Source organism: Thermobia domestica, chromosome 10 (genome assembly GCF_964235325.1).
Source record: "Thermobia domestica chromosome 10, izTheDome1.hap1.1, whole genome shotgun sequence".
In the NCBI taxonomy this organism is placed as follows: domain Eukaryota; kingdom Metazoa; phylum Arthropoda; class Insecta; order Zygentoma; family Lepismatidae; genus Thermobia; species Thermobia domestica.
The window spans coordinates 10,183,097-10,210,092 of NC_137463.1; the positions used below are offsets into that span (position 1 = coordinate 10,183,097).

General features: G+C 38.2%; 1 protein-coding gene across 1 annotated transcript in view; it reads left to right on the plus strand.

Moving 5' to 3' along the window:
* The window catches only part of LOC145662276 (uncharacterized), a 729,687-nt gene that overhangs the window by 142,358 nt on the left and 560,333 nt on the right, over positions 1 to 26,996 (plus strand). Inside the window, exon 2 of the mRNA XM_081727665.1 lies at positions 19,117 to 19,283. Coding sequence (XP_081583791.1) covers positions 19,123 to 19,283 — 161 coding nt within the window. The 5' untranslated portion in view covers positions 19,117 to 19,122. The remainder of the gene's footprint in view (positions 1 to 19,116; positions 19,284 to 26,996) is intronic.

A 26,996-nucleotide genomic window follows, 5' to 3' on the forward strand; every position in this document is an offset into this window, starting at 1 on the left:
CAGTGAAAAAGGTGAAACTATGTATATTGGACAGTGTTGCCTCCCTGCTCCCTCCCTAACAAAACCTGAAAATACGCTACTGTATGCCTTGCGTATTCTTGTTTTCATTTTTCCTGTTGTGCAAAAAGAGAAATATTTGCAAACATTGAAAATGTATCATATTACGCAAGAGTGAAAAGTTCGTTTGGTTTTCGAAGCTTGACGCAATAGGGGAATATTCGGACACTGCGTTGGCAACCTTAGAATGTTTACAGTAGCAGCAAAAACAACCGCAAAATATAATGTGTTCCAAACTCACAAGACGTTTCGCACAATGAGCCATTCTAATGAGGATAATTGTTAAGTTTTGTTCCTGACCAACATCCATAGTTACAAACAAAGCCCTTAGACACGAGAGCTGGATTGTCTTGGCATTTTGTCTCTGCATTATGGGAACGGTATAGGAGCAGCCTCGTTATAAGGTAAATTAAGAATATAATAACAGTTATTAACAAACAGCTTGCAGCGGTGTTTTGCGAAGAATTTATTTTGCAAATAACAATAGCAGATGTAGTACACTAAATATCAGGGGCGTAGCGTCAATGGAAGCTCTGGAAGCGCTGGTTTCCTTCAGTAAAGGGAGTACTGGATTCATTGGTTGATAGATTCGAGAGAGAGGTAATAATGGTGATATCAGTAGCTCAGTCGTTTATCCCCGTCAACATGGGCGGCGATTGGGGGGGCAAAGGGGACAGTTGCCCCCCAATTTTTTTGAAGTAACCCATAATGTATATAGTTTCATTTGGAAATGTGAAGTTTTGTATGTATTACTGGTTCATAGAAAAAAATAGGTGCCATATAATATTTGCCGTTTCGTGAGTACGTATTGGTTGTCTTCCCGTTGAGTTAAGAAAGCTACAGGAATTGTGTTTTAATTGGCACGGAAAATAACCCAAAAATTGACCTATTGGAGGGCAACAATTTCAGCGTACTTTAACTTCTTACAAGGACTCGATAGGTTATTCAGCCGATTTGAAGCTAATTGAGAGAACATTTCGCAAAACAAGAAAAGTCTTTCACAAGTTATTCTTTAATTGCACAAAAAATTGACAGTTCCTAAAATGTCTTCTCTTCTTTCTAATAGTAAGGAATACTGATTAAAAAGAGAGTAATAAGAAACAACGTCTACCTTTTCCATTGTTTTGCAGTTTAATATACGAGTGAAGTAGTGTGTTTGGGGGTGTACGAGTGTGTATATACAATTCTAGGTTTTAGGATTATTTTGTATAACTGGAGTGTGGAGTGATTCTAGGTATTGTGTTCTGATGTGTTCCAAGAAAGTGAAAACTGCACCTAATGGCAACGACCAATTTTTGGGAAGCTGCAAGAACAAATATTTCTTGAAATGTCGTAGCATATGCTTGTAGTATTTACTGTCTTTCATTTTCTAAGAGTAATAACACACATTTAATAGCATGCGTAGAATTAAAAATACAAGTTGTTCATTATAACTTCTACAAAACAAGCCTCATTATTCATTACTATGATTAATATTATTCTTTCTATTTATTTGTTTTGCAAATTTGCTATTAAATAGAGGATTTTAAGATGTTCATGAGCAAGGAATCAAATCTTTTCTTACATTTTCGTTGTTTAAGTGTACAAAGGGCTAGTACCTACTTCAGTTGCCCTTGTCAATTTACTTAATAAAATAAGTACGATATACGGTTTTTTAAACTGAAAAACATAGTATCCTATTAGTTATACAACCTTTCGTCAAACAAAGTGTTAGAAATAACCAGGGAAACTAAGACTGGTATACAAATATTCAGATCATGCCTTACCCTCCTATTTTTAATGTCCAATAGCCACCACTGCCCGTCACGATAAAGAGTACTGAACAACGACTACATACAACACAGACTGCCAAAAGTGCTATAAAAGGCGAATGATAACAAAATAAAATATAATGAAAAAAAAGAAAGAAAAATATAAAAAGAATAGCCCTGGAAGGTACAAAATGAAAAGATAAACAAGATTAAAATTTGTTCTTTATAGTTGAGAAACATGGTCGCTTACTGTGAGGAAAGAACGTAGACTGAAAGTATTTGAGAACAAAATCCTGAGACGAATATTCGGACTTAAGAGGAACGGGAATGGGGAATGGCGGTAACTTCATAATGAGGAATTACATAATTTATACCGTTTCCCAAACATTGTTAGGGTCATTAAATGTAGGAGGCTTAGACGGGCAGTTCATGTAGTCAGAATGGAAGAAAGTAGGAACGCTTTCACTGGAAGACCAACCGGAAAACGACCATTAGGAAGACCTAGACACACATGGGAGGACAATATTAAGATGGATCTCGCAGAAATAGGAATACAAAGTGGAGACTTGATCCAGTTGGCTAAGGATAGAAGTCAATGGAGAACTTTTTTGAACGCGGCATTGAACCTCTGGGTTCCATAGGTTAGTTAGTTATTAGTTTAGAAATCTCGTTCCTCAATTGGTGCTAGATTCCGTCATTTCGAGGCGGAAATAGGGGAACAGGGAAACAAAAGACCCCGGTTAAAGTAACAGAGGGTGCAAGAGTATCAAAACCCAAATGAGAAGAATTTTTAATTAAATCTCAACATTATTCAGTGATATTTACAATAGGCGTACTTTGACTGACAAGATAGAATCAGGAGAATGTTTGACACTATGTTTGTACAGAATACGCGTCACTGAGAACAATGCAGAAATTCTTGTACACTGATAAGAATTCAGAAATTCTTGTACAAATAAGTAACAAACTGAAGTAAATCCCCTGTCTTGACAGGGAAGTTACCTTTTATTTTTATTTTTTTTTAAAAGGTTACAGCGAATACTTAACCAACAACTTATTACAAATGTCTTTTTAATATTTAAAAAAAAACTACAAATGATACAGCATAACCTAGAGAAAGGAGTAATGAGAACGATTTTTTACGAATTATTTGGTAATAATTTTACGAAAGTAGTACTTATGTTTTCGTGTGATAACCACTCTTCTATCGCACAATGGTGGAGTTCTCATAACCTTTTCAAAAAGAAAGAAAAAAATTAATTGCATTAGGGTTACAAAGAACAAAATACACTTTTATTATTCCGTATGACACAAACATTTCTTTAAAATGGGTCTTAATTTATAAAATAAGAAACAAAATCAGTAAAAAAAAAGTTTTGAGAAAAATTAAAAAGTTTTTTCTTTTCGTTTTAGCCTAAACTAAATACATGGAAGTTCATCGGGATCATAATACGGCAAATTATGAATGCGTTAAAATATCAAATAATACTTTTGATAAAGTGGACACTTTCAAATATCTACGACCAAAATTAACAAACGAAAACCATATTAACGAAGAAATTAAATGTCGACTAAAAACAGGGAATTCGTGTTATTATTCAGTCCAAAATCATTTGTCGTCCCGAATTCTGTCGAGGAATTTGAAGCTTAAAAGTTTTAACACGATAATCATGTCTGTTGTTCTGTATGGTTCCGAAACATGGTCGCTTGCTCTGAGGGAAGAACGTAGGTTGAAAGTAAATAACAATACAATCCTGAGACGAATATTCAGACCCAAGAGGAACGGGAATGGGGGAAACTTCATAACGAGAAACTACATAATTTATACAGTTTACCAAACGTTGTTAGGGTCATCAAGTCTAGGAGGCTCAGGTGGGCAGATCATATAGCTAGGATGGAAGAAAGTAGAAACACTTTCAAAGTTTTAACTGGAAATCCAATCGGAAAATGACCATTAGGAAGACCAAGGCACAGATACGAGGTCAATTTTAAGATGGATCTCGTAGAAATAGGAATACAAAGTAGAAACTGGATCCAATTGGCTAAGGATAGAAGTCAATGGAGAGTTTTTGTGAACAGGGCATTGAACCTCCGGGTTCCATAGGCCATAGAGTTAGAGTTCGTTCATAGTAATAAAGCATTGCATATCTATATCTATCTAATCTCTCTCTCTCTCTGTGTATATATATATATATACTGCTTGGAATTCCGTAAGTCTTGTGAGCATATTAACGATTTTATCAAACTGGAATTCTGAACAAACTTCATTAAAAACAATGTATTAGTTATTTCTTCACATAATGAATATTTTTAATGTACATATTTGTCTCCATTGTACTATTTTAAAGTAAGTACTATTTGTTTTATTGTTATCAATTAAGAGATTCCACTCCACTCCACTCCATGTGAAAAATTAACCATCTACTACTGTAATTATTTGGAAATAGAGATGCCCTTTTAATGCAGTATTGAATGAAGACAAATTTCTCAAGGTTACTCTTTCAAATTACCTAGTCGTTTCAAAAACGGGAAAGCATTTTAATACCTAGGTAACATGAGCTCTGCCTTAAAGCTGACATTTTATAATACAGCAAAGATTTGGTCTCTCTGACTACTAACAAAAACTTAACGTACGATTTCTGTTTTGATATCGTCCATTAATTGTAGTTTCCTTCGCCCCCTCCCTCTCTTTCCTTCCACCATATACTTAAATTCTCAATGAATATTCCTGTAGGAGGCCGCGGTGGATAAGTCTGAGAGTGCTTACCTCTGGTGCGTGGGGTACGTGGTCCGATCCAACCTCGTGCCAAGTAGACTTTGTAGTGAACAAAACAGCATTTCCAAGGGTTTTCTCGAGATTCTCCCGTTTCTTCTCACTTCCTTCATTTCATCGTTTCCTTCACTACCATCCAATTCTTTCATTCGTCACCGTCTTCCTTAGCCTCGGTACATAATCGTAAAACGTTAAACAAACAACATAAATACTTCATATCGTATCATGCACATAATTACTGTTAATCAAGATAGAACGTTTTATCTTGTGCCACTTAAGAGTAGTTTTTACTTTTAAAATTGTCCATCTAATCTACAAACTCATTATCAATAAATCAAAATGTTGATTGATTCTGCGACTTCATTGTTTAAGAGTCTTCATTCCGGCGAAATTAAAATACCGCTAATTTTACATTAATTATGTGATATCTTCAAATAGATAAAAGATAATTGAAATATGGAACAAGAGCGGTCTAGACAATATTATTTTGCGTGAGGTACCGTTACCACAAGTCACCTAGTGACATTCCGTTTTCAGCTGTTTAGAAACGCGAAAATAAATGCCGATTTTCAAAATGGCTCGAAATCGAAAGCAGATAAGTGAGTCGTGATAACGGGTTCTCATGTAAAGTAATATTGTCTAGGGCGCTCTTGTTCCACATTTCGATTATCTTTTATCTATTTGAAAATATCACATAATTACTGTAAAATTAGCGGTATTTTAATTTCGCCGGGATGAAGACTCTTAAGGAATACGATGTTGTGCTTCGAGATCCTGACCTTGGTCGTTCTCTCAAATGTTCCCATCGTCAGAACCAACATCAATAGTTGAACATTTGCCTTGTCGTCTTTCTGAGAATCACGCGGACTGTCCACGTGATCACTTAGACGATATGTTAAGTTGTTCAGCAGCAATGTAAACATAACTGTGTTGTCTGTTGTTTACCCAAAATACAAGATGATACACTAATCTGTTGTCATTTGATACTCTCGCATTTCCTCAACCTCAACCTCAACAGCTTTTATACGTATTGTAGGCCTCTTTACGTGACCTGTGTTAGAAATGAACTTTCAAATGCAATCAAACAGATGCAGGAATTTATCTCTCGCTACGTGAAAAGCGTGACCTTTGTATCAGAATTTTTGCCAGCGACATAACAACATACAGTAGCTGCTTCGGTAACTAGTTAATCTGCATAAAACAATGAAGAGTCTGCTTGAACGTTTCTACAGAAAGCATATACATTATATTTACGCACCGGTCTTAATTTGAGAAATGTCAAATGATGCGTTAAACCCTATATAAAAAATGCATAATTTGGTATTGACGCGTTTTAGACTTTTCGTGTTTAACTTCAATGTATAATGCTATTTCTTATGTGCGGTAGCATGGCAACTAGTATTATCCAGGAAACTAGACGAGACAAGAAATATGGTTTTTCTGGTTTTTGTTTGTTTGTTTGGTGGAAATCTCGTCTCGTCTCGATTCTTAAGAGCCTGCCTTACTAACAATAATACAAAATTTATCATTTTCTTTTGTTTGTTTATTCATAAGTGAAAGGAGATAATGAAATGCAACTCACCACAATCATAGAAAATGTTATTCTACAACAGGAAATATGAACCTCAAGAATTTTCAGTGCTGCCATCCATAGAAATTACAGTGTTGCCAGAATAACAACGTGCCTAAAATATAAGTTAAGGCAGAGACTAGAGGGACGAACTCAACTGCATTTGGTTACGTATTAGTTTCCTGTGAACTACTTTTTAAATAACATTATTATTTAGTTACAATAACTATATTAAAACTATTTGTTTATTAGAAACTAAATACAACTATTATTTAAAAAGTAGTTAACAGGAAACCAAAACATGATACGTAATCAAATGAAGTTGTGGTCCTTGCTCTAGTCGCTGCCTTAACTTAGATTTTACGGGCGTTGTTATTCTGACAACACTGTAATTTCTATGGATGGCAACACTGAATATTCTTGAGGTTCATATTTTCTGTTGTAGAATAACATTTTCTATGATTGTGGTAAGTTGCATTTCATTATCTCCTTTCACTTATGTATAAACAAGCAAAAGAAAAATGGTAAATTTTGTATTATTTTTTAGTAAGGCAGGCTCTTAGGAATTCGTCTTGTCTAGTCATGATTCTCGGATAATATTTCTCTCATCTCATGATTTTTCTAATCTCATTTGGTAAATTTATGTGCAAAATTTTTGCCCTGATTTTTTAAAAATTTCATCTAGAACAAGGGTTCTCTCTGTGGCCTACCACCAAAGTATCTCTCTATATAACAGAAGACGTCCTGAGTAAGAAAGAGTAAGCGAATGTCTGATCAACACCCATCCCAAACGCTGAAGCTAGAAATTTGGAATTTTAATCATGCATAGGATTTAGGATTACGATTAGGAATTAGATTTCTTCTGATCTTTGGCATCGGTGGCCATGTTAGCCCGTCACATATAAAGGAAGAGATCCCTCGGCGATAACACTATCCAAGGAAAAAGAAGGAAGGAAGGTATCTATTATAGGGAGCTAGCTTTAATGCGAGGCTGAGGAATTCAGAGTTGATTGGCAGGTTCCCCACCCCATCGCCAAGAAACGGTCACTCGACAATCCTGGGCAGGGTTGCCAGTGCGTTATCAAAAAATTCAGCTAATATCAATTAATTCAAAGAATTTATGCAATTATGCAATCCCTATCGAAGATCCCTGTATACGTGGACACATGCAAAATAGACTGTGATAACAAATGCTTCAGTTTTTTCTCCCTCGCTTCTTCGTCGCACTGCACTATGGCCTTCCTTATTACTTCTCTAGCTTCGCTGTGTATAGTTTGCCCTCTCTTACGCTGTGAAGCCATTGTCAAATGAATAATAAGCAACAAAACCGCAACCACAATAGCACACAACAAATAACCAACTCACACTAACTCTTCAGAATGACATTCATGTGACAAATTTTTAACCCTGGCAACGCTGACATATAGAAGGAGGAAAGAGAGTATTGCAAGAGTCAGGCAGAAAAATTGTTGAAATTCTTCTCCCTTTACCTCAGCCCCCGCTGGTAAACAAGCTAGCTCCCTATAATAGTATATGTTAGGTACCACCTCAGTATTTACTTGGTGTGAATGAGGAAAACCTTGCGTCACGCAGAAAAAATTCACTCAGGATGTCCGTCCTTCAAAAAAAAAAAATTTCGACCGAATATCCCCACTGCATATGATTTATGACCTAAGGCAACGGTTCTCAACCTTTTTACTCACGACACACTTTACTGAATGTCTAGGACGTCGCGACACACGTATTTGATAATAATAATAATAATAATAATAATAATAATAATAATAATAATAATAATAATAATAATAATAATAGTGTAACCCTATATTTTTTATAATGTAATGATTCTATATACTTAGGTAGTACTGAGCATTATTGCTGCCGCTACTGTATGCACAAGGAAAGGTGGCTTCTGACAGTTGAGCAGACCACGTGTTGTATTGGAGGCGCTGTTGCCAGAGGCTCCGCAACCGAGACAGCAGCTCTGGATACAAACTTAAGACGTTTAACAAGTCGTCTCAACTATTGGCAACAGCGCGGTCAATGACCTTCGTTGCCTAGCAACAACGTGAAAGAATACTGCTGTGATTGGCGAACAATCCTCGCTCTCGATTTCTTTACAACATGTGCAGCTATCTGTCAGAGGCCACCTTTCAGTAACTCGATAATAGAAGTGTTGACTGGTACAGTCTGTCTCAAAGTTGATTTTAACTAATTGTTATTAAATTCTTCATGATTTTTAAATTCTAAAATTCCGTAACACAGCCTAGGGGACTGCGTGACTCGCCAATGTGTCGCGACACAGTGGTTGAGAACTGCTGACTTAAGGTGCCATTAAGGATTTTTTCTTTTGGAAATGTGACAGGAAAACGGGGAACAGGGCTGGCAATTTGTTATTATTATAGTAAGTTGTCCATATCTCCGAATCTCTGGCATAAAGATATGATATTTGCGATATGGACTTCCCATTCAACATAATTAGATACATGTTTCGTCGTTTTTTGGTATTTCTAGAAGGGAAGAAAAATGACGGGAAGAAATGGAGTGAGGTTACAGTTGTTATAACAGGATGTCCATATCTTAAAATCCTTTAAGGCTAGAGGAAGTCGCGGTGGATCAGTGGTAGAGCGTCCACCTCCGGTGCTTGGGGTCCCTGGTTCGATCCCAGCTCGCGCCGTGTGAACTTTGTGGTGGACAAACACCGTGCTCGGGTTTCCTCGGGGTTGTCCCGTTTCCTCCCACTTTCTTCATTCCACCATTTCATTCATTTCTCATAATCATCGTCTCCTTTACCTAACCGGCATAACTATGGGACGTAAAACTCAAAGATTTCATTTCATTTCATTTTTTCCTTTAAGGCTAGAGACCAAAAAAAAAAAAGTATTAACACTTTTCACTTAAAATAATTAAAGACGTGTTTCAGCGTGATAAATATATACACAGTGGCGTATTTAGGAATTTGTTTCGGGGGGACTATCCACAAAATGTGAGTAAGCATTTATATTTTTCCTTTTGGGTACCGACAAATTTTAATCAAGTTGTGCATATAACAAATTTATTTCGGGGAACTTGAGCCCGATAGCCACTCTTAAATACGCCACTGCATACGTATATCCCCTACAAGGGAAGAAAAAAAATCGGATTTACAGTTGAGTTGATTTTGAGTTTAACGTCTCTTTCAACAGCGAGGCTATATGAGACGGGACGTACTGATTAACGTGGAATGCGAACCACGCCAAAGCCTAACCGCTAACCGCTTAGCCACAAAGGAGCTCGGAGTTACAGTTGTTGTACTAAGACGACTATATCTCGAAATCTCTTAAAATTGTCACCATTGGTTGATTTATTGAATATGCAATAGTGAAAGTAAGGTAATTAAATTCGTAGTTTATGGTTAATATTTCAAGTGAAAGAAATTTTAACATCATAAATTTAATTTATTGATAATATTATAATTACGTGTAACTGTAAATGCAATATATGTGTAAGCTATAAATTGTGAGTAATGAAAACAACGAAGATCCTAGCAAGTTGTATGCAAACCATTACCAGCCTTCGGAAAATCCTTGTAACAGGGATAAGAGCCTTCATCCAGACGAAATTAAAATACCGCTAACTTTACAGTAATTATGTGATATCTTCAAATAGATAAAAGATAATCGAAATGTGGAACAAGAGCGCCCTAGACAATATTATTTTACATGAGATACCGTTATCACGACTCACTTATCTGCTTTCGATTTCGAGCCATTTTGAAAATCGGCATTTATTTTCGCGTTTCTTAACAGCTGAAAACGGAAAACTACTAGGTGACTTGTGATAACGGTACCTCACGCAAAATAATATTGTCTACGTTAATAGGGTGCTCTTGTTCCATATTTCAATTATCTTTTATCTATTTGAAGATATCACATAATTACTGTAAAATTAGCGGTATTTTAATTTCGCCGGGATGAAGACTCTTAAAAGTGAATCCGAAAAGGTAAGGGAACGCATGACGTCACGCCGTCCCCCGTGCCTATGTTTGTCCATTGTTGGTAATTTTTTAGGAAGTGGAGGACGCCATACATATTTTTTTCGGAAGTGGTGTAACGGCGTCCTCCCGCGTTCCTCCTCACTTTTATCCCTACTTGTAATGTCAATAAATTAGAGACATTAAAATTGGTATTTAGGCTTTTAATTTAAAATAATTGAAGACATGTTTAGGCGTTTTCTGATATTTTTTTTTCCTTATAAAGGAAGAAAAAGGTGGGAAGAAAACAAGAGCGCGGTTTGCAATTGTTAAAATAAGACGGCCATACTCGAAATTCCTTAAAGAAACTTGATATATAAACTTCGTAATCAAAACGAAAGAGATGGAGTGGGTTGTGGGTCAAGATTTGTAAATGGTAAGTGGGTCATGGGTCAACAGGACGTGACTCACAGCAACCCACAATCCACCGCGACCCACTCTGACCCACCGACACACTCTGCTTAGTGCATTGCAGACATCTTCTGAACACTCGTGAATGTGTCTACGTTTTACTTTCAAGGACTCCGTTTTTCTTCCTTACTTACCTGAGACGAGTATATCTAAGTGAAAAAAAAAAAAAAAATCAGACAGTTTTTGACACTTCTGATATTTGTAACTGTAATAATAGCAATAGAAATTACTGCTTCACATTCGAGACACAGTAGAATTTTACACTCTTTTCTTCTTTCACATTGGTACACTTTACATTGATTTGACACTCAAATTTCATCCTATTTTCCATTGAAAAGTATCTGTAATTCAACAAGGAAATAATTATATATGATAATTAAATTGAAATTCATCGTAATATTATGGCCCACGACAAACACTTTACTATTTTATATCGTAAAAGTCAGCTTTGAGCAATTGACAATAGAAATTCAAACTCAATGTAGTGATAATTTCACAGACTTGTTTTATAACAAGTGTAAATTCATTAGTCAGTGGAAAGGAGGGCGTGAATGACGATTCATCATTGTGGATGGTAAGTCAGAGTGGCTCACGGTGGGTGATGGGTCATGTTCGGTCGTGGGTCACAGGGTAGTAGGTCAGTGGGTCATGGGTGAAGTTTTCATTGACCCACGCCATTTTCCATCAAAACAAATGAGCATACGCAATAGTCTTTCCTCAAATTCCCCACAATGTTTCCGGAAATTCCGCTTTTAACGAGAGAAAGTGGTAATTAATACTTTTTTCTCAGTATATGAAAAATGACTTCGAGGTTGACATAATCAAGGGAATATGGGTGAACCATTTGAAATGTATTTTTGAACATTGTTAGCACTTGGACCGATATAGGTTTTTGTCATTTGACTTTGATTTAATTGTGTATTCTAAGGGGAAAGGGAGTTAAATTTCTTTGCAAAGAGTGGTACCATTAACGTATTCTTGCCGTGCGAAGAAAGAAAGCAAAGGCTGAAACATAAGATGCGAGGCGTAGGAAAGTAGGGTTCTGAGGGCGAAGTCCCTAAGTAGCCGAGAATTCGACTTAAGCATAAGTACACACACCATAAGCCGTACGTACCACCAAGAAAGGCTCGTGTACCACAGGTTGAGAAACACTAATCTAGAAGTTATCAGAATCCTCCCGCAGGACGAAGGATATGATAGGTATAAAAGACTTAAAGCATATTTAGGCCTACTATTTGAGTGTATTGTGTAATGATTTATGTATCGTCAAGCATTGGTAAGTCATCTTCTTTCTGTTCGTATAATTACTTTATCAACTTGTAGTTTTCATATTATCAATCGTCTAACATAAAAACAGTGTTTGAGAGCTGAGACTTGGGTAAACTAGTGTTGTTGACGAGACTTAACCATGTTTTCTCGGCTTGTCTTGAATTTAAAAAGGTTACTTCTTGGCTCGAAAGTTTGCCGTGAATCGAGAAGAGTTCCCTTGTGCCTAAGCCGTTAGCATATGCGCCTTTGGCATGGGAGAGCTGGGTTCGATTTCCGGCGGAAGTTCATGTGGTTCGGACCCCACGTTAAACTGTAGGTCCATGTCTCATATAGCCTCGCTGCTGAGAGAGACGCTAAACTGAAACTGAAACTGAACGAGAATCGAGAAAAAACGAAAAGTTTCTCGTCGTATATGTAACTAGTCTCGTAGGCCTCATATGATCTGTCCCATGTGGTATGTATGGGGGTGGACACATATTATTACTACTCATACTTAAGTATAATACTCTTTCTTCTTTCAATGTTAAATAATCTAAATTCCAATGTATAAAACTTACCACATCTATCAGAAGTGAATTCAACATTACTGGCAATATCTTCAGCAAACATGAAGGAAAAAGATGCAGCGGTTTACAAGAGGACATCTCCATCATTTCCATTGTTACAAAATGATTCCTATACTAATCAAATAAGCCCTGAAAATGTCACTGTGGACTTCACTGGAAACAAAAGCTTTACAGCTACGCTGCGTGGTGTCGCTGCCTAGGCAGTAAACATAGATAGTACTGAATTTCAGCTCATATTTTATTCCAAATAGATTTTTGATTGTATATATATATATATATATATATATATATATATATATATATATATATATATATATATATATATATATATATATATATATATATATATATATATCAGGGATGGGCAATTTGTAACACGTCGCGGGCGTTAATGCCAATTTGTGACGCACTGCGGATCAGAATAAAGTTAGAACCGAACTTGCGGGCCATTTATCATTCTCCCCTTCCCCTCATGCTACGTTTCCAGAATGTGTGTAAGCTTAATCCATACATTTAATGAATTCATTGTGTTCTCCGTAACCTGTTTCTTGTTTCCTGTGTCTTACATCAATTAGTATCTCGACTACGATCGTCTTCACGTACGATTTTTGTTTTGATATCGTACATTAATTGCAGCCTCCTTCGCCCCCCCCCCTCTCTCTCTCTCTTTCCTGACATAAAATCTGCATTTTTCTAAAAGTCAGCCCGGTACCAATGGCTTTCATTACTTTGTACAATTGGTTTGGTAACCAAAAGGTTACAGAAAATATTTCTACAGTTAAAAGTCAACTCTTGACCCAGATATGTGCGTACACTCGTCTTATTTCGCATGGGAAAAAGAGGTGGACAACATTTTCATTTTTATTCAAGGATCAGATTAAATATACTTGGCCCGCGGGTCTCCATTTGGCCATCACTGGGTTAGAAAATCCATAATTACTAATGCAAAATACCGAAGGCAATCATGACTCGAGAATAGGAGCTACTAGTCGCCAGGACTTAATTCTGGTTCACTCTGTATTTCACAACTGACTGTATGTTTGTTATAGTTGATCAAAAGTTACAAAAATAATAAAATGGTATATGTTTATGTAAATCACTCTCTACAGTAGCGAAACCGAAGAGCATGAAGTACAGCTGTAAAATCAATATGGGAAATTCAGAGGTACAAATAGATACAGTAAAATCTTATGTGTAACACAGAGCCAATATTACCTTGTTATCCTTTCGTTGCATTGCAGCTGAGTTGAGATTTGGCTTTTCTGAATGCAGGTGGAAGAGCGGCTGATTTAGTCTCCGTAAGAGGATCGGATTTCAGCTGAAGATTTCCGATAACAATAGGTGTCTGCTCAGCAGGTGGGGAGAGAAGACAGCTCCTATACAAAATGGATCAAAGCTTTTTTTCTTTCTTATTTAAATGAGCTAAGATAAACGCAAAAGCTGCGTCAGTGGTATTGTTCCCCCTACACAGACATTCACTTCACTAACCCTCTCTTCTCTTGTTGTTCTACAGTTTATCGAGAAAAAAAAATTTTATGGAGACTCGATATGTCTGCAGTCAGTGGTACCATACTTAATGTGTTAGTACCAAATTTAGCATAATTAATGGACAGTTTACCACGATGTAGATGATCAAAAATTAGAGATTGAGTTAATTGACGCAAGTGATATTCAAGCCGGAAGTAGTAGAAATTAACCATTTCCGGTTGTTAGGTTGAACACTTTAGAGCAACTAGAAACACCGTCTTCTACTTCCACTTTAATCTCCCTACTAAAACTGCGAGTGATAAGAATCTACAGTAGTGGCCCCGCGTAGTGTAGTCGCGAAGCTCTCGCTTTCGGTGTGAGTGGTCCTGGGTTCGATTTTCCGGTGGGGAGTACCCGGTTCGAAAAAGTGTGAAAAGCTTTTTAAGGCCAGCCATTCTGAGTGAGGTTTTCTTGAGGCAAATGCGGGGGTGGTACCCAGGCCCGTATCCACGAGGAGACTAGGGAGGGCCGCCCCCGCTAAATTTTTACTAGCCCCCCTAAAATGTTCACTTTAGGCTTGCAAAAAAAAATTGTAATATGGTGATGAACTATAGTATGATTGGATCGGCCCCCCTAACTTCTACCGCCCCCCCCCCATAAATCTTTGGCTTGGCTACAAGCCCTGTGATACCTAACATATAAGTCCCAGACCGCTTCCTTCCTTCCCTTTCCAAGGATAATGTGCTCGCCGAGGGAGTCATCCCTCATACGTGACGGGCTAACATGGGCATCGATGCCGAAAACCCAGAAATCTAATTCCAAAATCGTAGGAATCTAGAGTCGTTTCCCGTTTCAATATTCATTAATAAAATATCGCCCCATACAAACCAATCTTCAACCTGTAGCGGTTACTTCTTTAGTTCTATGCTCTTGAGCTTCTTCGTGGCTAAGCGGTTAGCATACGCGCCTTTAGAGTGGGAGAACCAGATTCGATTCCCGGCTGCAGCTTATGTGGTACGGATTTCACATTAATCAGTAGATCCCGTGTCATATAGCCTCGCTCCTGAAATGAACGTTAAACTTAAAATTATCTCAACGATTATGCTCTTTACTCTAACAATAAGAGGGACAGATGATCAAAGAAAGTTAATCATGATGGAAAAACTAGTGGAATGAGAACGTATGAGGAAACTGGAGTACCCGAGAAAACCCATGAAAACCCATGTGCATCACAAACTTACTTGGCCGGGTATCGAACCAGGGATCCCACGCACCAGAGGTAACCGCTCTACCACTGAGCCATCGTCCTTCTTTATATACAGTGAGCAGAAGCGGTTTAGTTAAGAGTCTTCATCCCGGCGAAATTAAAATACCACTAATTTTACAATAATTATGTGATATCTTCAAATAGATAAAAGATAATCGAAATGTGGAACAAGAGCGCCCTAGACAATATTATTTTACATGAGAAACCGTTATCACGACTTACTTATCTGCTTTCGATTTCGAGCCAGTTTGAAAATCGGCATTTATTTTCGCGTTTCTAAGCAGATGAAAACGGAAAGCCACTAGGTGACTTGTGATAACAGTACCTCACGCAAAATAATATTGTCTAGGGCGCTCTTGTTCCATATTTCAATTATCTTTTATCTATTTGAAGATATCACGTAATTATTGTAAACTTAACGGCATTTAAATTTCGCCAGGATGAGGCCTCTTAATACGAATTAAGAACTTCAATCTAATCCCTTTAAATATAAGACTTGTTTTCGTTCCGCTTTCTTACAATTTTTTTCTTCATGTTGACTGTTAATAATTCTAGTGTGAGTTAGTCTTATGGTTGTTCCTAGAAGTGCATTAAATAAATAACCAGTAGCATACACAGGAATTTATTTCGGGAGGGTTCCAAACTCAGTATGAGGGTATTTTATATTAAAATTCTTAAAATTGCCCCTAAAATTAGGCAAAATGTACACAAAAGTCGAAATTTCGGGCGTAGGGGTTCGGATCCCCAGGACCCACCCCCTGCGTACGTCCCTGTAAATAACGAAATAATATAGAATAAATTTGGTCTCTTTTTCAAGTGAATTTTGACATTGTCATATTGCAACATCGACCTACTAATTGTAAGTTTGTGACGTATCTTCCATACTCAGGTAACTCTTGTAACTTTTTTTTAGTATCCTTTCTTTGCCTTCCTTTTTGTACCATCGTATTTGTTCTTTTTTTCTTCTTTCTACCCTTGAAGAAATAAAAAAAAATCGTTCGGTGCTTCAAACAAAAAGGAGTAAGATTCTATAAAAACTAAGTGATGGGCAGTTAATGTGTATACTTTGGCAGCAGTAGACAATTCTTGTAAAGGCTGATCAGGAAAACATCTGCGTTACTTTGCTTACAGAAGATAACCTGGAAGTGAAGACGACCCACTTAATGATAAAACGCCACAGCATATTAGTCAATACAATAATGTATATCAATTAAATACTGTGCCTTTATGTGTTCGTTGGAAAATACAAAAACTGAAATGAAATCTTTAAATTGTACGTCCCACGGTTATGCCAGCTAGACTAAAGAAGACGGTGATAATGAGAAATGAATGAAATGGTGGAAAGAAAAAATGGGAGGAAACGGAAGAACCCGAGAAAATCTACGCACATGGTGTTTGTCCACCACAAACCTCAGTTGGCGCGAGTTGGGATCGAACCAAGGACCCCACTCGTACGAAAATACAGTACTTACAAGACGGAAACGTTGAGAAGTTGTAGAGTCAATATTGTAGAGTCAATAATGGACCGAGATTTTTATCCCTTCATCAATTTATTATAAAATTTGATAAATACACAACGTCTTTGATTACAAAGATAATAATGCTGTTTCCTTGTTAATGTCCAAATAGAGAAGTATAGGCGTTTTGCACGGTGCCCCTTCTCTCAAAGCAGTCTCCAAGGCACCTGCCGGTTCGGCGAGTTTGGAAGGATAGCCCCCTCAGCTCAAGGCAGCTTCGCAAGGCTTTGTTGTTGAGAGGATCCCTAGTCCAGTGCGACCTCAGGGCGGTGTAGGTGATTTGATCAGTTGGACGACTGATGCTGGGTTCCTCGGTGTTCCTCCTTTTATTTGTCCTCCTCGGGTCCTTCCGTGAGGTCCGTCTGCTTTCGGCGTTCCTCGCTGTCCTCCGTGTTGGCTTGCTGTTTGCTATGTTGTTTATAAATAATAGCACGTGTTGAGTTGACACGTGCGTCTGTTGTGATGTGGGGATCCTTGCAATATTGAGAAAGTATTATGCCATACAAAACACACCTTCATGTGGTGTACACGTAAAAGTACGGTTATACCGAAAATTTCGTATTTCATCCTCCCCTTTTCAATTTTCCTATCTCGAGTCATTCTTCATAGAGCAGCAAGTTTATAACAAGTTTTGCGGTCAATTTTCCTTACTTAGGCAAGTCAAGGTTGTCAGCAAAACGTTCAAAGAGTTATCTGCGGTTCAGATAGCAACGACATATTTCCAGTGAAGAGAACACCTGCAACCCTGTTTTGAACATCACTACAGTCCATTTGATACAACTTGTCCTTTCTGACAGTTGCTTTCATCTGTTTTTCCTTCCTGCACGTGGTCATAACAATCAGGCAAGAACTGTTTCTATGGCAACAGCACGTTCAGCCAATTATAGTGCCTCATTTCTCTGGCTGTGCAATGGTAAACATTCCATCCTTTCCGCACGTTGCCAATTTGAATATTCAAATGCACATTGTTTTAGTCGAATGTCAACTCGAGTGGTGGAGCTGCTGGTTATTGAGAGCATTCTTTTTAGTTCTCTTTTGTGTCATTTAATTTTATAAAACTGACATTTACTTACAGTAAATAATCTCGTGTTTCAATACCCGACGCAAAAGCTGACAACACAGCATTGAGCACCACGTGCGCGCAGCATAGGTGTCCAAACTCGCGAGCCCGACGCTCGTGAGCTCGGCACTCACGCTCAACCGGGCTCGGGCTCAATAATTGAGCGCGAGCCCGAGTGAGCCCGAATCCCAATGTAATAAGTGAGCGCGAGCCCGAGTGAGCCCGAGCCCACTTGAGATTAGTGAGCGCGAGCCCGAGTGAGCGCGAGCTCAGTTAACAGAAGTGATCGCGAGCCCGAGTGAGCGCGAGCGCGAGTGAGTGCGAGCTCAGTTGGGAGAAGTGATCGCGAGCGCGAGTGAGTGCGAGCCCAGTCGAGAGACATGAGCGCGAGCCCGAGTGAGTGCGAGCTCAGTCGAGTGAGATGAGCGCGAGCCCTAGTGAGTGCGAGCCCAGATAAGATTAGTGAGTGCGAGCGCGAGTGAGCGCGAGCCCAGTTGGGAGAAGTGATCGCGAGCGCTAGTCATCGCGAGTCCAGCTGAGACTGGTGAGCGCGAGCGCGAGTGAGTGCGAGCCCAGTCCAGAGAGATGAGCGCGAGCCCGAGTGAGTGCGAGCTCAGTTGGAAGAAGTGATCGCGAGCGCGAGTGAGTGCAAGCCCAGTCGAGAGACATGAGCGCGAGCCCGAGTGAGTGCGAGCTCAGTCGAGTGAGATGAGCGCGAGCCCTAGTGAGTGCGAGCCCAGATAAGATTAGTGAGTGCGAGCGCGAGTGAGCGCGAGCCCAGTTGGGAGAAGTGATCGCGAGCGCTAGTCATCGCGAGTCCAGCTGAGACTGGTGAGCGCGAGCGCGAGTGAGTGCGAGCCCAGTCCAGAGAGATGAGCGCGAGCCCGAGTGAGTGCGAGCTCAGTTGAGAGAAGTGAGCGCGAGCGCGAGTGAGCGCGAGCCCGAATGAGGCCAGTGGAAAATGGCCACCTTTGGCGCGCAGCGAGTTGTCAGAAAGGACAAGTACTATCAATTGCAGTATAATCAAGCGGAGCTAGTGTGTAAGTAACCTGTCCACTGGAAAAATCGAACGTTGTTTTCTTTTTTCTTTTTTTAAAGGCAATGTGTTTGTTTTGCTCCTTCAGTTCCCTTGAAGGAGGAAAAGGGATGGATCAAATATGAAAATTTCGGTATAACCGCGCCTTTAAACTGCTATTTGCTAATGCATATAGGTATTTCTGTGTTTATTTTTGCATGTGAACACTCTAGAAGAAGAAAGGAAATCTTGGAAAATCTCATTGCATCGGTTCTTAGATAAATCATTTATAAAAATGAAGAAAAAATAAATGTATAAAGTTTTCTGTGCGAACAAATTCGTTTGGTTCTTTTGTTAAATATTCGTTTTTATTTTTTGCAGGTACCCATGAGGATGGAGACTGAAAGCGGAGCAGTGTCTCCCGAACCGGAAGCGGACGATCCGGAACCGGAACCTAAAGATGATTCTGATGGATCACAGCAGCAACAGGCGAATCAACAGCAACAGCCTGCGTCTTCAGCTGCAGCGCTGCAACAGCATCTGCCAAGGTAAGCAAATGGACGCATGTTGTTTATTTAAGTAACATTTCCACGAGATGGCATACTTTCCAAAATAGTTCTTTTTTTTTAAAAAAAAAAAATGAAAACACTGTAAGATATCTGATTCAAACTCCTGCCAACGGAAACCGTTCTATGCAGGATGTAACAGAGTAAACTGATGCTCATAAGCGGCTTCGTCGTGTAAATGTAACTGTGGTGTAAGGTCTTAGTTTTCCAGATTTCCTTAACGCTACTATGAGAATAAGGATATTATCTTAATTCTGTGCGCCATGTTCATTTCATGTTATAATTTAATTTTAATATGTTTCTTCCATGCATTCTGACATCATACATATATCGTGATGGAGAAACGGTTTGTCCCTGCTATACACTACAGCATAGATTTTAGGCAATCTCTTATGATTTGTCCTACAGTCAAAATCTCAACGTATATGACATCAGATCGCGATGTTATTTCCTATATTCTAAGCGATCCTATGAGATTTCTCTTGTTTAGAGTACGCTCTATTTCGGAAAGAAAATTCGTAAGATTTCGATTTAAGCGACATCAGGTGAGAGAAAATGAAAAATTTTTCTCCTCGCCAATCGTATGTGGGTGAAAGTGCAAAAATACTCGACAAAATGAAGAGTGGTGCAGGAACTGATGAGGTATGTTTTTCTAATTTATCTTCTGATTTTTACGCCTTTTTTTAGAGGTGTGCAATTTAACAATATAGCGGCTGGTATCAATATCAGTAGGATATGCAGCGTAGTTACGTGTATGGCTTAAAAGGGTAGAATTTCCTACGAGATATGTCGTAACATTTTTCCTCAGATAAATCCTAGCGTGAAGGAGTGAATTTCAAATTTTCTTTGAATCGGAGGGCCATCGATATAATAGAATTAATTATTTATGATAACAGAACACTAATAATGACAGACCAATAGCTAGACAAGCTATTAGAAGAACAGTGGATCAACTGTAGGTACAACAACGACTACAACATGATTCTAGTCAGGGGTAAAAGTGGATCTGAAAAGGGAGGGGGACGCATGTCGTTACGCCATCTCCCGTGCCTATCTGTACCCATTGTAATCCTTTTAGAAACTGGGGGGACGCCACAGATATTTTCTGGAAGTGAGGGGACGACTTCCTCCCGCGTTCAGCCGCACTTTCATCCCTGATTCTAGGTATGATTAATCATTAATTAGAGTATCTGATAGGAGATGTATTGATTCAAATTATGAAAAATTATCCCTATTTTGGAATTGTAAATGATTATAATACTGTATCGGGAATGAAGCCTGATCACCGCCTACTTAAAAAAAAAAAAAAATCAAAATTTCAACTGGGGAAAGTAAAAGTGTGGCATAATTTCGTGACTTTACAAAACATAACTTTTACGACCTTCTTCATGTTGTATCCTGTTTACAATGACGCACATTTCTCATTTCGAATCCTCTTTCGTCACTCTTTGACATATATACAGTATATGTCAAAACGCCGGGGACATAGGCTGACTTACTCACAGACAACACAGCGGTATTCTACAGGTCAAAATAATGTAAAAACACTGTATAATGGTATACACTCCAGAGCCTTCTTCAACCGCTATGAGGAATCAAAAATGTCTCAATGTGGCAACGTGGTAGATTAATTTGGAACCATTAGCGTTGCTCTACGAATCCATCAAGAAGTTACATCGATTGTTATGCTAATAGATGGTGCTAGTGTCAACATCTATCGACTTTAACTGCCATCTGAAAAGAGTCGATGGAACTATTTGATGGAGTGTTTAGATCTACTCTATGATTCCTTATCTGCGACGTTGCCACATAGTGCAATTCGAGCCTCCAGACGAGAACCCTAAAAAGTATACAATTACATATATTTTTCGTTTTATTTTGACTTATAGAATAGTGCTCCGTAGTCCCGGGAGCAATTTTTAGAACATCCGATATATATAAAAGTAACTAAGAAAGTTCTGCCGCTTTTTCACCAGCTACCTTCGAACATCGATATGTCACGTAAGACGTACCTGGAAGATTAAAAATAGTCCCCATTAGCATCTACGACCTTCTGCCAACGTTCTGGAAGGACATAGATTCCATCGCGGTAGAACTTGCGGGCCATGATGCGAAGAAAGTACCAAGTACATTTTGCACATCTACTAGGGATTTGAACTGGCGTTTTTAAGGTGATTTTTCAAAGAACGGAGCAGGTGATAATCGGACGGTGCAATGTCTAGGGAGTGTGGTGGATGCAATAGTTTCCCATCCAAAGCGTAGGATGGTGTCCCAGGTCATCCTAGCCGTGTTGTCCTGTAACAAGAGGACCCTTTCTTCTGTCCTCTGCGATTCAGAAGTGCTGACTCCAGAGTTTTAATTTTTCTTGAACACAGCTCAACTGCTGACAGTACACAGTTGCATTGATGCTCTGATCAGCTGATAGCAGTTCCCGATGCATGATGCCGCGAGCAGTCCACCAAACACAGGATCTTCTTCTGGTGCGTGCTGGTTTCCGCTGTTTTGGAACCGGTTCATGGAATGTTAACCAATGGTGACGGCGCCGTGGAGCTTCGTACAGTGCCCACTTCTCATTACATGTCAACACCCCGTCCAAAAATGGCTCCTTCCTCAGACAAGACAGCAAAGAAACACAGGTGTCTGCTCCCGTTGCCTTCTTGCCGGGAGCCAAATCATCGATCGAACTTGTAGTGCTTCCTAAGTGGATGGAGGTGCTGACGAATAGTTTCTCCACTCACATTGAATTGTAGTCCCAGTTCCTCACATGCCTGATCACTGTTCACCTCAACTGCTGCCTGAAGATCTTAATTTTGTACATGATTTGGTCTTCCGGCACGCGGTGCGTCTTTGACTGTTTCGTCACCGTTCTTAAACTTGTTAAACCACCGCTGACTGTCCGTGTGCGTAGTCACGACACTCTCACCAAAGGTCTGGCATATCTTCCACCCCTCTACAGTGAGGTTTGACCCCAGTTTGAACTCGCTCTGTGAAGGTCCCATGTTCACTCTGTTCCTACGTAAGTTCACGGTGTAACTGAACTGCCACAATTAGGTAGTATGTTGGATATACTCACACCAACAACTGACCTTCGCCTTATCTCCATTCGCATTCAACTCACGGTATGAGGACCAATTGAACAGAGACCTCCACAAAAAGCGACAGAACTTCAGAACTTTCTTGGTTACTTTTATAATATGTATACAAAGGGTTGAATTGAAAACTTCCTCCTTATTTCGAAGTCCGTTAAAAAATCAAAGACAGTGCAAACCGTTAAGAATAGCGACGGTTAACAGAGATATGATGTTACTGTAAGATCGTTATGAGACTAATGTAAGGTATCCAGTGATTAAAGTAAGAAATGTCGGGAAGTCTTCCTTTAAATTAGAATCTTTGGATGTCATAACAACTAATTTTGTTTATCAGAGTCACTACAATTGTATTTGCATCACATTTCTCTTATGCACAAAATACTCTCAGGAAAACATGACACCAATCTTCAAACAAGAAAAGGGAAAATCTTACGGTACCAAATAAATTGCAGTGGTGTTTTTTGTTAAAAGTACGTACTCCTGCACAATAGCAAACTAGTAAATTAAGCATCCATGATCTGAAGATGGGTTGCTCCATTATGTGGTAGAGAATTTTGCGAAACAGACAAACAAACAAAAAACGCAGAAGACATAACGATTGATGTAAGACACGCAACAAATATTTGCCCCCTCCCCCCGCTCTTCTTTTGTAGGTAACACAAAACAAAATGACAAACAAGGAAGTTTTGTTTTGTTCACTTTCGGTCATCAGCCCCATTAGATTCATCTTGCATGAATACTGGTGCTTTAAGAAGAAGAAGAAGAAGACGAAGAAAAACTTTTATGCCAAGTAATTTATTTCTCATATATATACACATTCTCATCTGCCATCTTTGCTGTCTTCATTTGTTATAATGTTTCGTTATTAGAGACGTACCAGCCAGCATTATTTGCAAAATAATAATAATAATAAAACGTTTTATTTTTCATTATTTTCTGCATTTTATTTTATCTTGTCCCTTGAGGTTTGTATTTATCTTCATTTGTCAATCTGTCACTGCAATGAGAAGTAATGACTGTTGCATATGATTTATTTTTTCTTTACTGCAACAAGAAAGCACATTTAAAGCGATGTCTGCTAAACACCTGCCATCTTCAGGGATTTCGTTATTACGTATATAGAATTGGTTGAAAGTACATTAGATAAGGTACATACATTACAGGCAGTGTGTGTCACTGTTAGCAGTATGTGTTAGCGTGAGAAGATGTGATATAGTATGTTACAGGTAGTGCGTGTCACTGTTAGCATTCTGTCACCGTTAGAAAATGTGGTACATATGTTACAGGTAGTGTATCTCACTGATAGCAGTCTATGTGTCTCCATTAGAGGATGTAATACATATATTACAGGTAGTGCGTGTCACTGTTAGCACTCTGTCACTATTAGCTTTATTGTGACACCGTTAGAAGACAAATGACAGTAGACACAATTTAGCAGTTGACGGTATATTGTTCTTACATATAGGATAAATATCGTAAATGAATAAATAGTCTGTTCCAACACAATAAAAATTATTAGTTGTTATTATTGGCAGCGAATGACTTCTTTTTAACGCCACAGTTTTTTTTTATTTTCTCGAAAACTAATCATCAGAATGTACCTATCTGTCTACCGTCTCTATCCATTTGTCTATATCTATCTGACTGTATTCATCTGTACCCGTCTGTCTATATTCATTCATCTAGATTCATCTGTCTATATCCATCCATCTATATATATCTACCTGTCTATATCTATCTATCTACATCTACCCGTCTATATCCATCTGTCTGTCTGTCTATATCCATCTTTATCCATCTATCTATATCCATGCGTCTATATCCATCTATCTATATCCATCTGTCTATATCAATTCATCTATATTCATCTGTCTATATCCATCCATCTATATATATCTATCTGTCTATATCTATTTATCTACATCTACCCGTCTATATCCATCTGTCTGTCTGTCTATATCCATCTTTATCTATTTATTTATATCCATCTGTCTATATCCATCTATCTATATCCATCTGTCTATATCAATTCATCTATATCTATCTACAACTACCCGTCTATGTCCATCTGTTAATATCCATCTCTCTATATCTATTTGTCTATATCCATCTGTCTATATTTATCTGTCTATACATCCATCCGTCTATATCGAGCTGCTGTCTATATCTATGTCTATATGTCATTTTGTTCAGTGTGATGTTCTCTATCTTTTGAGACATATAGGTCTCCTCTTTGAAGGATATTATAATTTTACAAAAAATATACTTGAAGAATTAATAAGTTCGGGCTAATATCTCATTTCACCACTACTGTTATCTCGCTAGTGTTTCATGAGGGAATATTTCAGTCTCAGTTTCATGTTAACAGATGGCGTAGTTATCGTATATTTTTTTCAAAGGATGTACGCTCATCCATATCATTTTGTTCTGCATAATAAGTTCTATCGAGTGGTACGTGTCTCATCTTTGGACATATTTTAAAAATCCGTTAAACGTTAAAAATATGTAAGAATTTTCAATAAAGACAGATTTTCTTTCATTAAAACGGCGATTTTTGTCATGTCGAAAACTTTGTAGCCAGTGTGTATAGAGAGCAATTGCATTCAGAATTACATACTTGTACTTGTCTCTAGTTGTTTCTCTTTTATTTTTCATTTTGAAGTTGTTGTCCTTCAACAAATAACACCTGTGCCCACTGCAATTTATTCAGCAAATCTTCTGCATGGCGTAATGTACTGTACAAAATCTTTTTTGTGAAGTGTCACTAATACTTTGAATAAAATTCTTGCAGTTAATGGTCAGCTCTTGAACTAAAAACATACTTATTTTTTTTTTCCTTTCTTTGTGTTTTATAACATCAATGAAATACTATCTACATTTTTTTCTTTAGATTTCCAAACTATACTATGCATTCGTAATGAAAGTCTTACAGATCGGCAATACCCATTCGTCTACATCCATTTCTCTATATCCATCTGTGTCCATTCATCAATATTTATTTATCTATATCCATCTACCTATATTCATTCGTCTGTATCCATCTGTCTACATCTATGTCCACGTGTATATCCATCTGTCTATATATATCCATCTATCCATCGTTCTATATTCATCTGTCCATATCCATTTGTATATATCCATCTGTCTATATTCATTATTCTATATCCATCTGTCCATATCCGTCTGTATATATCCTTCTATCTGTATCCATTGGTCTATATCCATCTATCTATATTCATCGTTCTATATTCATCTCTTCATATCCATTCGTCTATATCCATCCATCTATGTACATTCGTCTATATCCATCTGTCTATATTTATCGTCCTATATCCATATCAATTTGTCTATATCCATCTATTTATATCACCTGTCTACAGACCTATCCGTCTGTCTATATCCATCTGTCTCTATCCATTCTTTTCTTGTACATCCATCTGTATCCATTCATTTATATCCATCTATCCATGTATATTTTATCTTTAAAAGATACAACACATTCCCGATGTTTTTTCTTTGAACACCTCGACGGATCATGGCTAAACTTTGTAGAACAGTTAAGACTATTGGTAAAAAGTAAAATCTGAAATCAATTGAACCATAGAGGATAGATCACAGAAAAGCAAATTCTGTCACTGAAATAAATGTAGAAAGAACATGCGATGCCTTAAATATATGGAAACATTAGTGCTTGTAACTTTGTCAGTGTTGTATAATTTCTAGGAGAAAATGTTTAATAAGGGGATTTTTTTTCGTGATCTATCGGAAAGCACAAGGGTCGGAGAGAGCGATAATGAGCGAACGCTGGTGAGGAGCGTAGTGAATTAGGACACCGAAGGTGCAGGGACAGGTTCTATTTGCAGTCTTGGAGGAAATCCAAAATCCAAATATTTGTCATCTACAAGATTCCTAAAATTGCCATTGCAGTGAAATAAAATGAAAAGAAAATTACTTTCTAATATAACGCCCCACGAGCTAAGGGAGATGTTGATAATTAATGAAGTGACAGAATTAAGAAAGTGGGAAGAAGACGGAAAAACCCGAGAAAACCCACGCACACGGTGTTGTTCAGCAAAAATTTTACATGGCACGAGTTGGAATCAAAGCAGCTACCTCACGCACCAGAGGTGAGCGTTGAACCACTAAGCCATCGCGGAGGCGTCATTTTAGTAAAAGTTTTTAAATATTTTGTGACACCCAGATTGGGAAACCCTGTATTGGACGTGATACCTGGATTTCCAGTTAAGATACTTTCTCTGAAAAAAAGGGAGGGAAAAGAAAGAGTTTGAATGGCATTGACCGCTTAATGTCTTAGTTTCCTCCACAATTTACACAGGCACCTATCAAATAGACTGAATGGACAAACTTTGAAAAATTCAGTTGACAGGGCATGTGTCAGCGTACCTTGCTTACTGCACGAACGGCTTTGTAGAATCCACACTCGACTCCTTCCGTGTCACATGTCACATTGGAAACATTGATTAGAACTTCGTCTTGAAGTTCATAAATATTTTTGAGGACTTCATTTTTTTAACGTGGAGAACGAAAACGATATGGTTCTTTCTTTGCGTGACATGTACGGAATTTATAATAGCCAGCACAATCT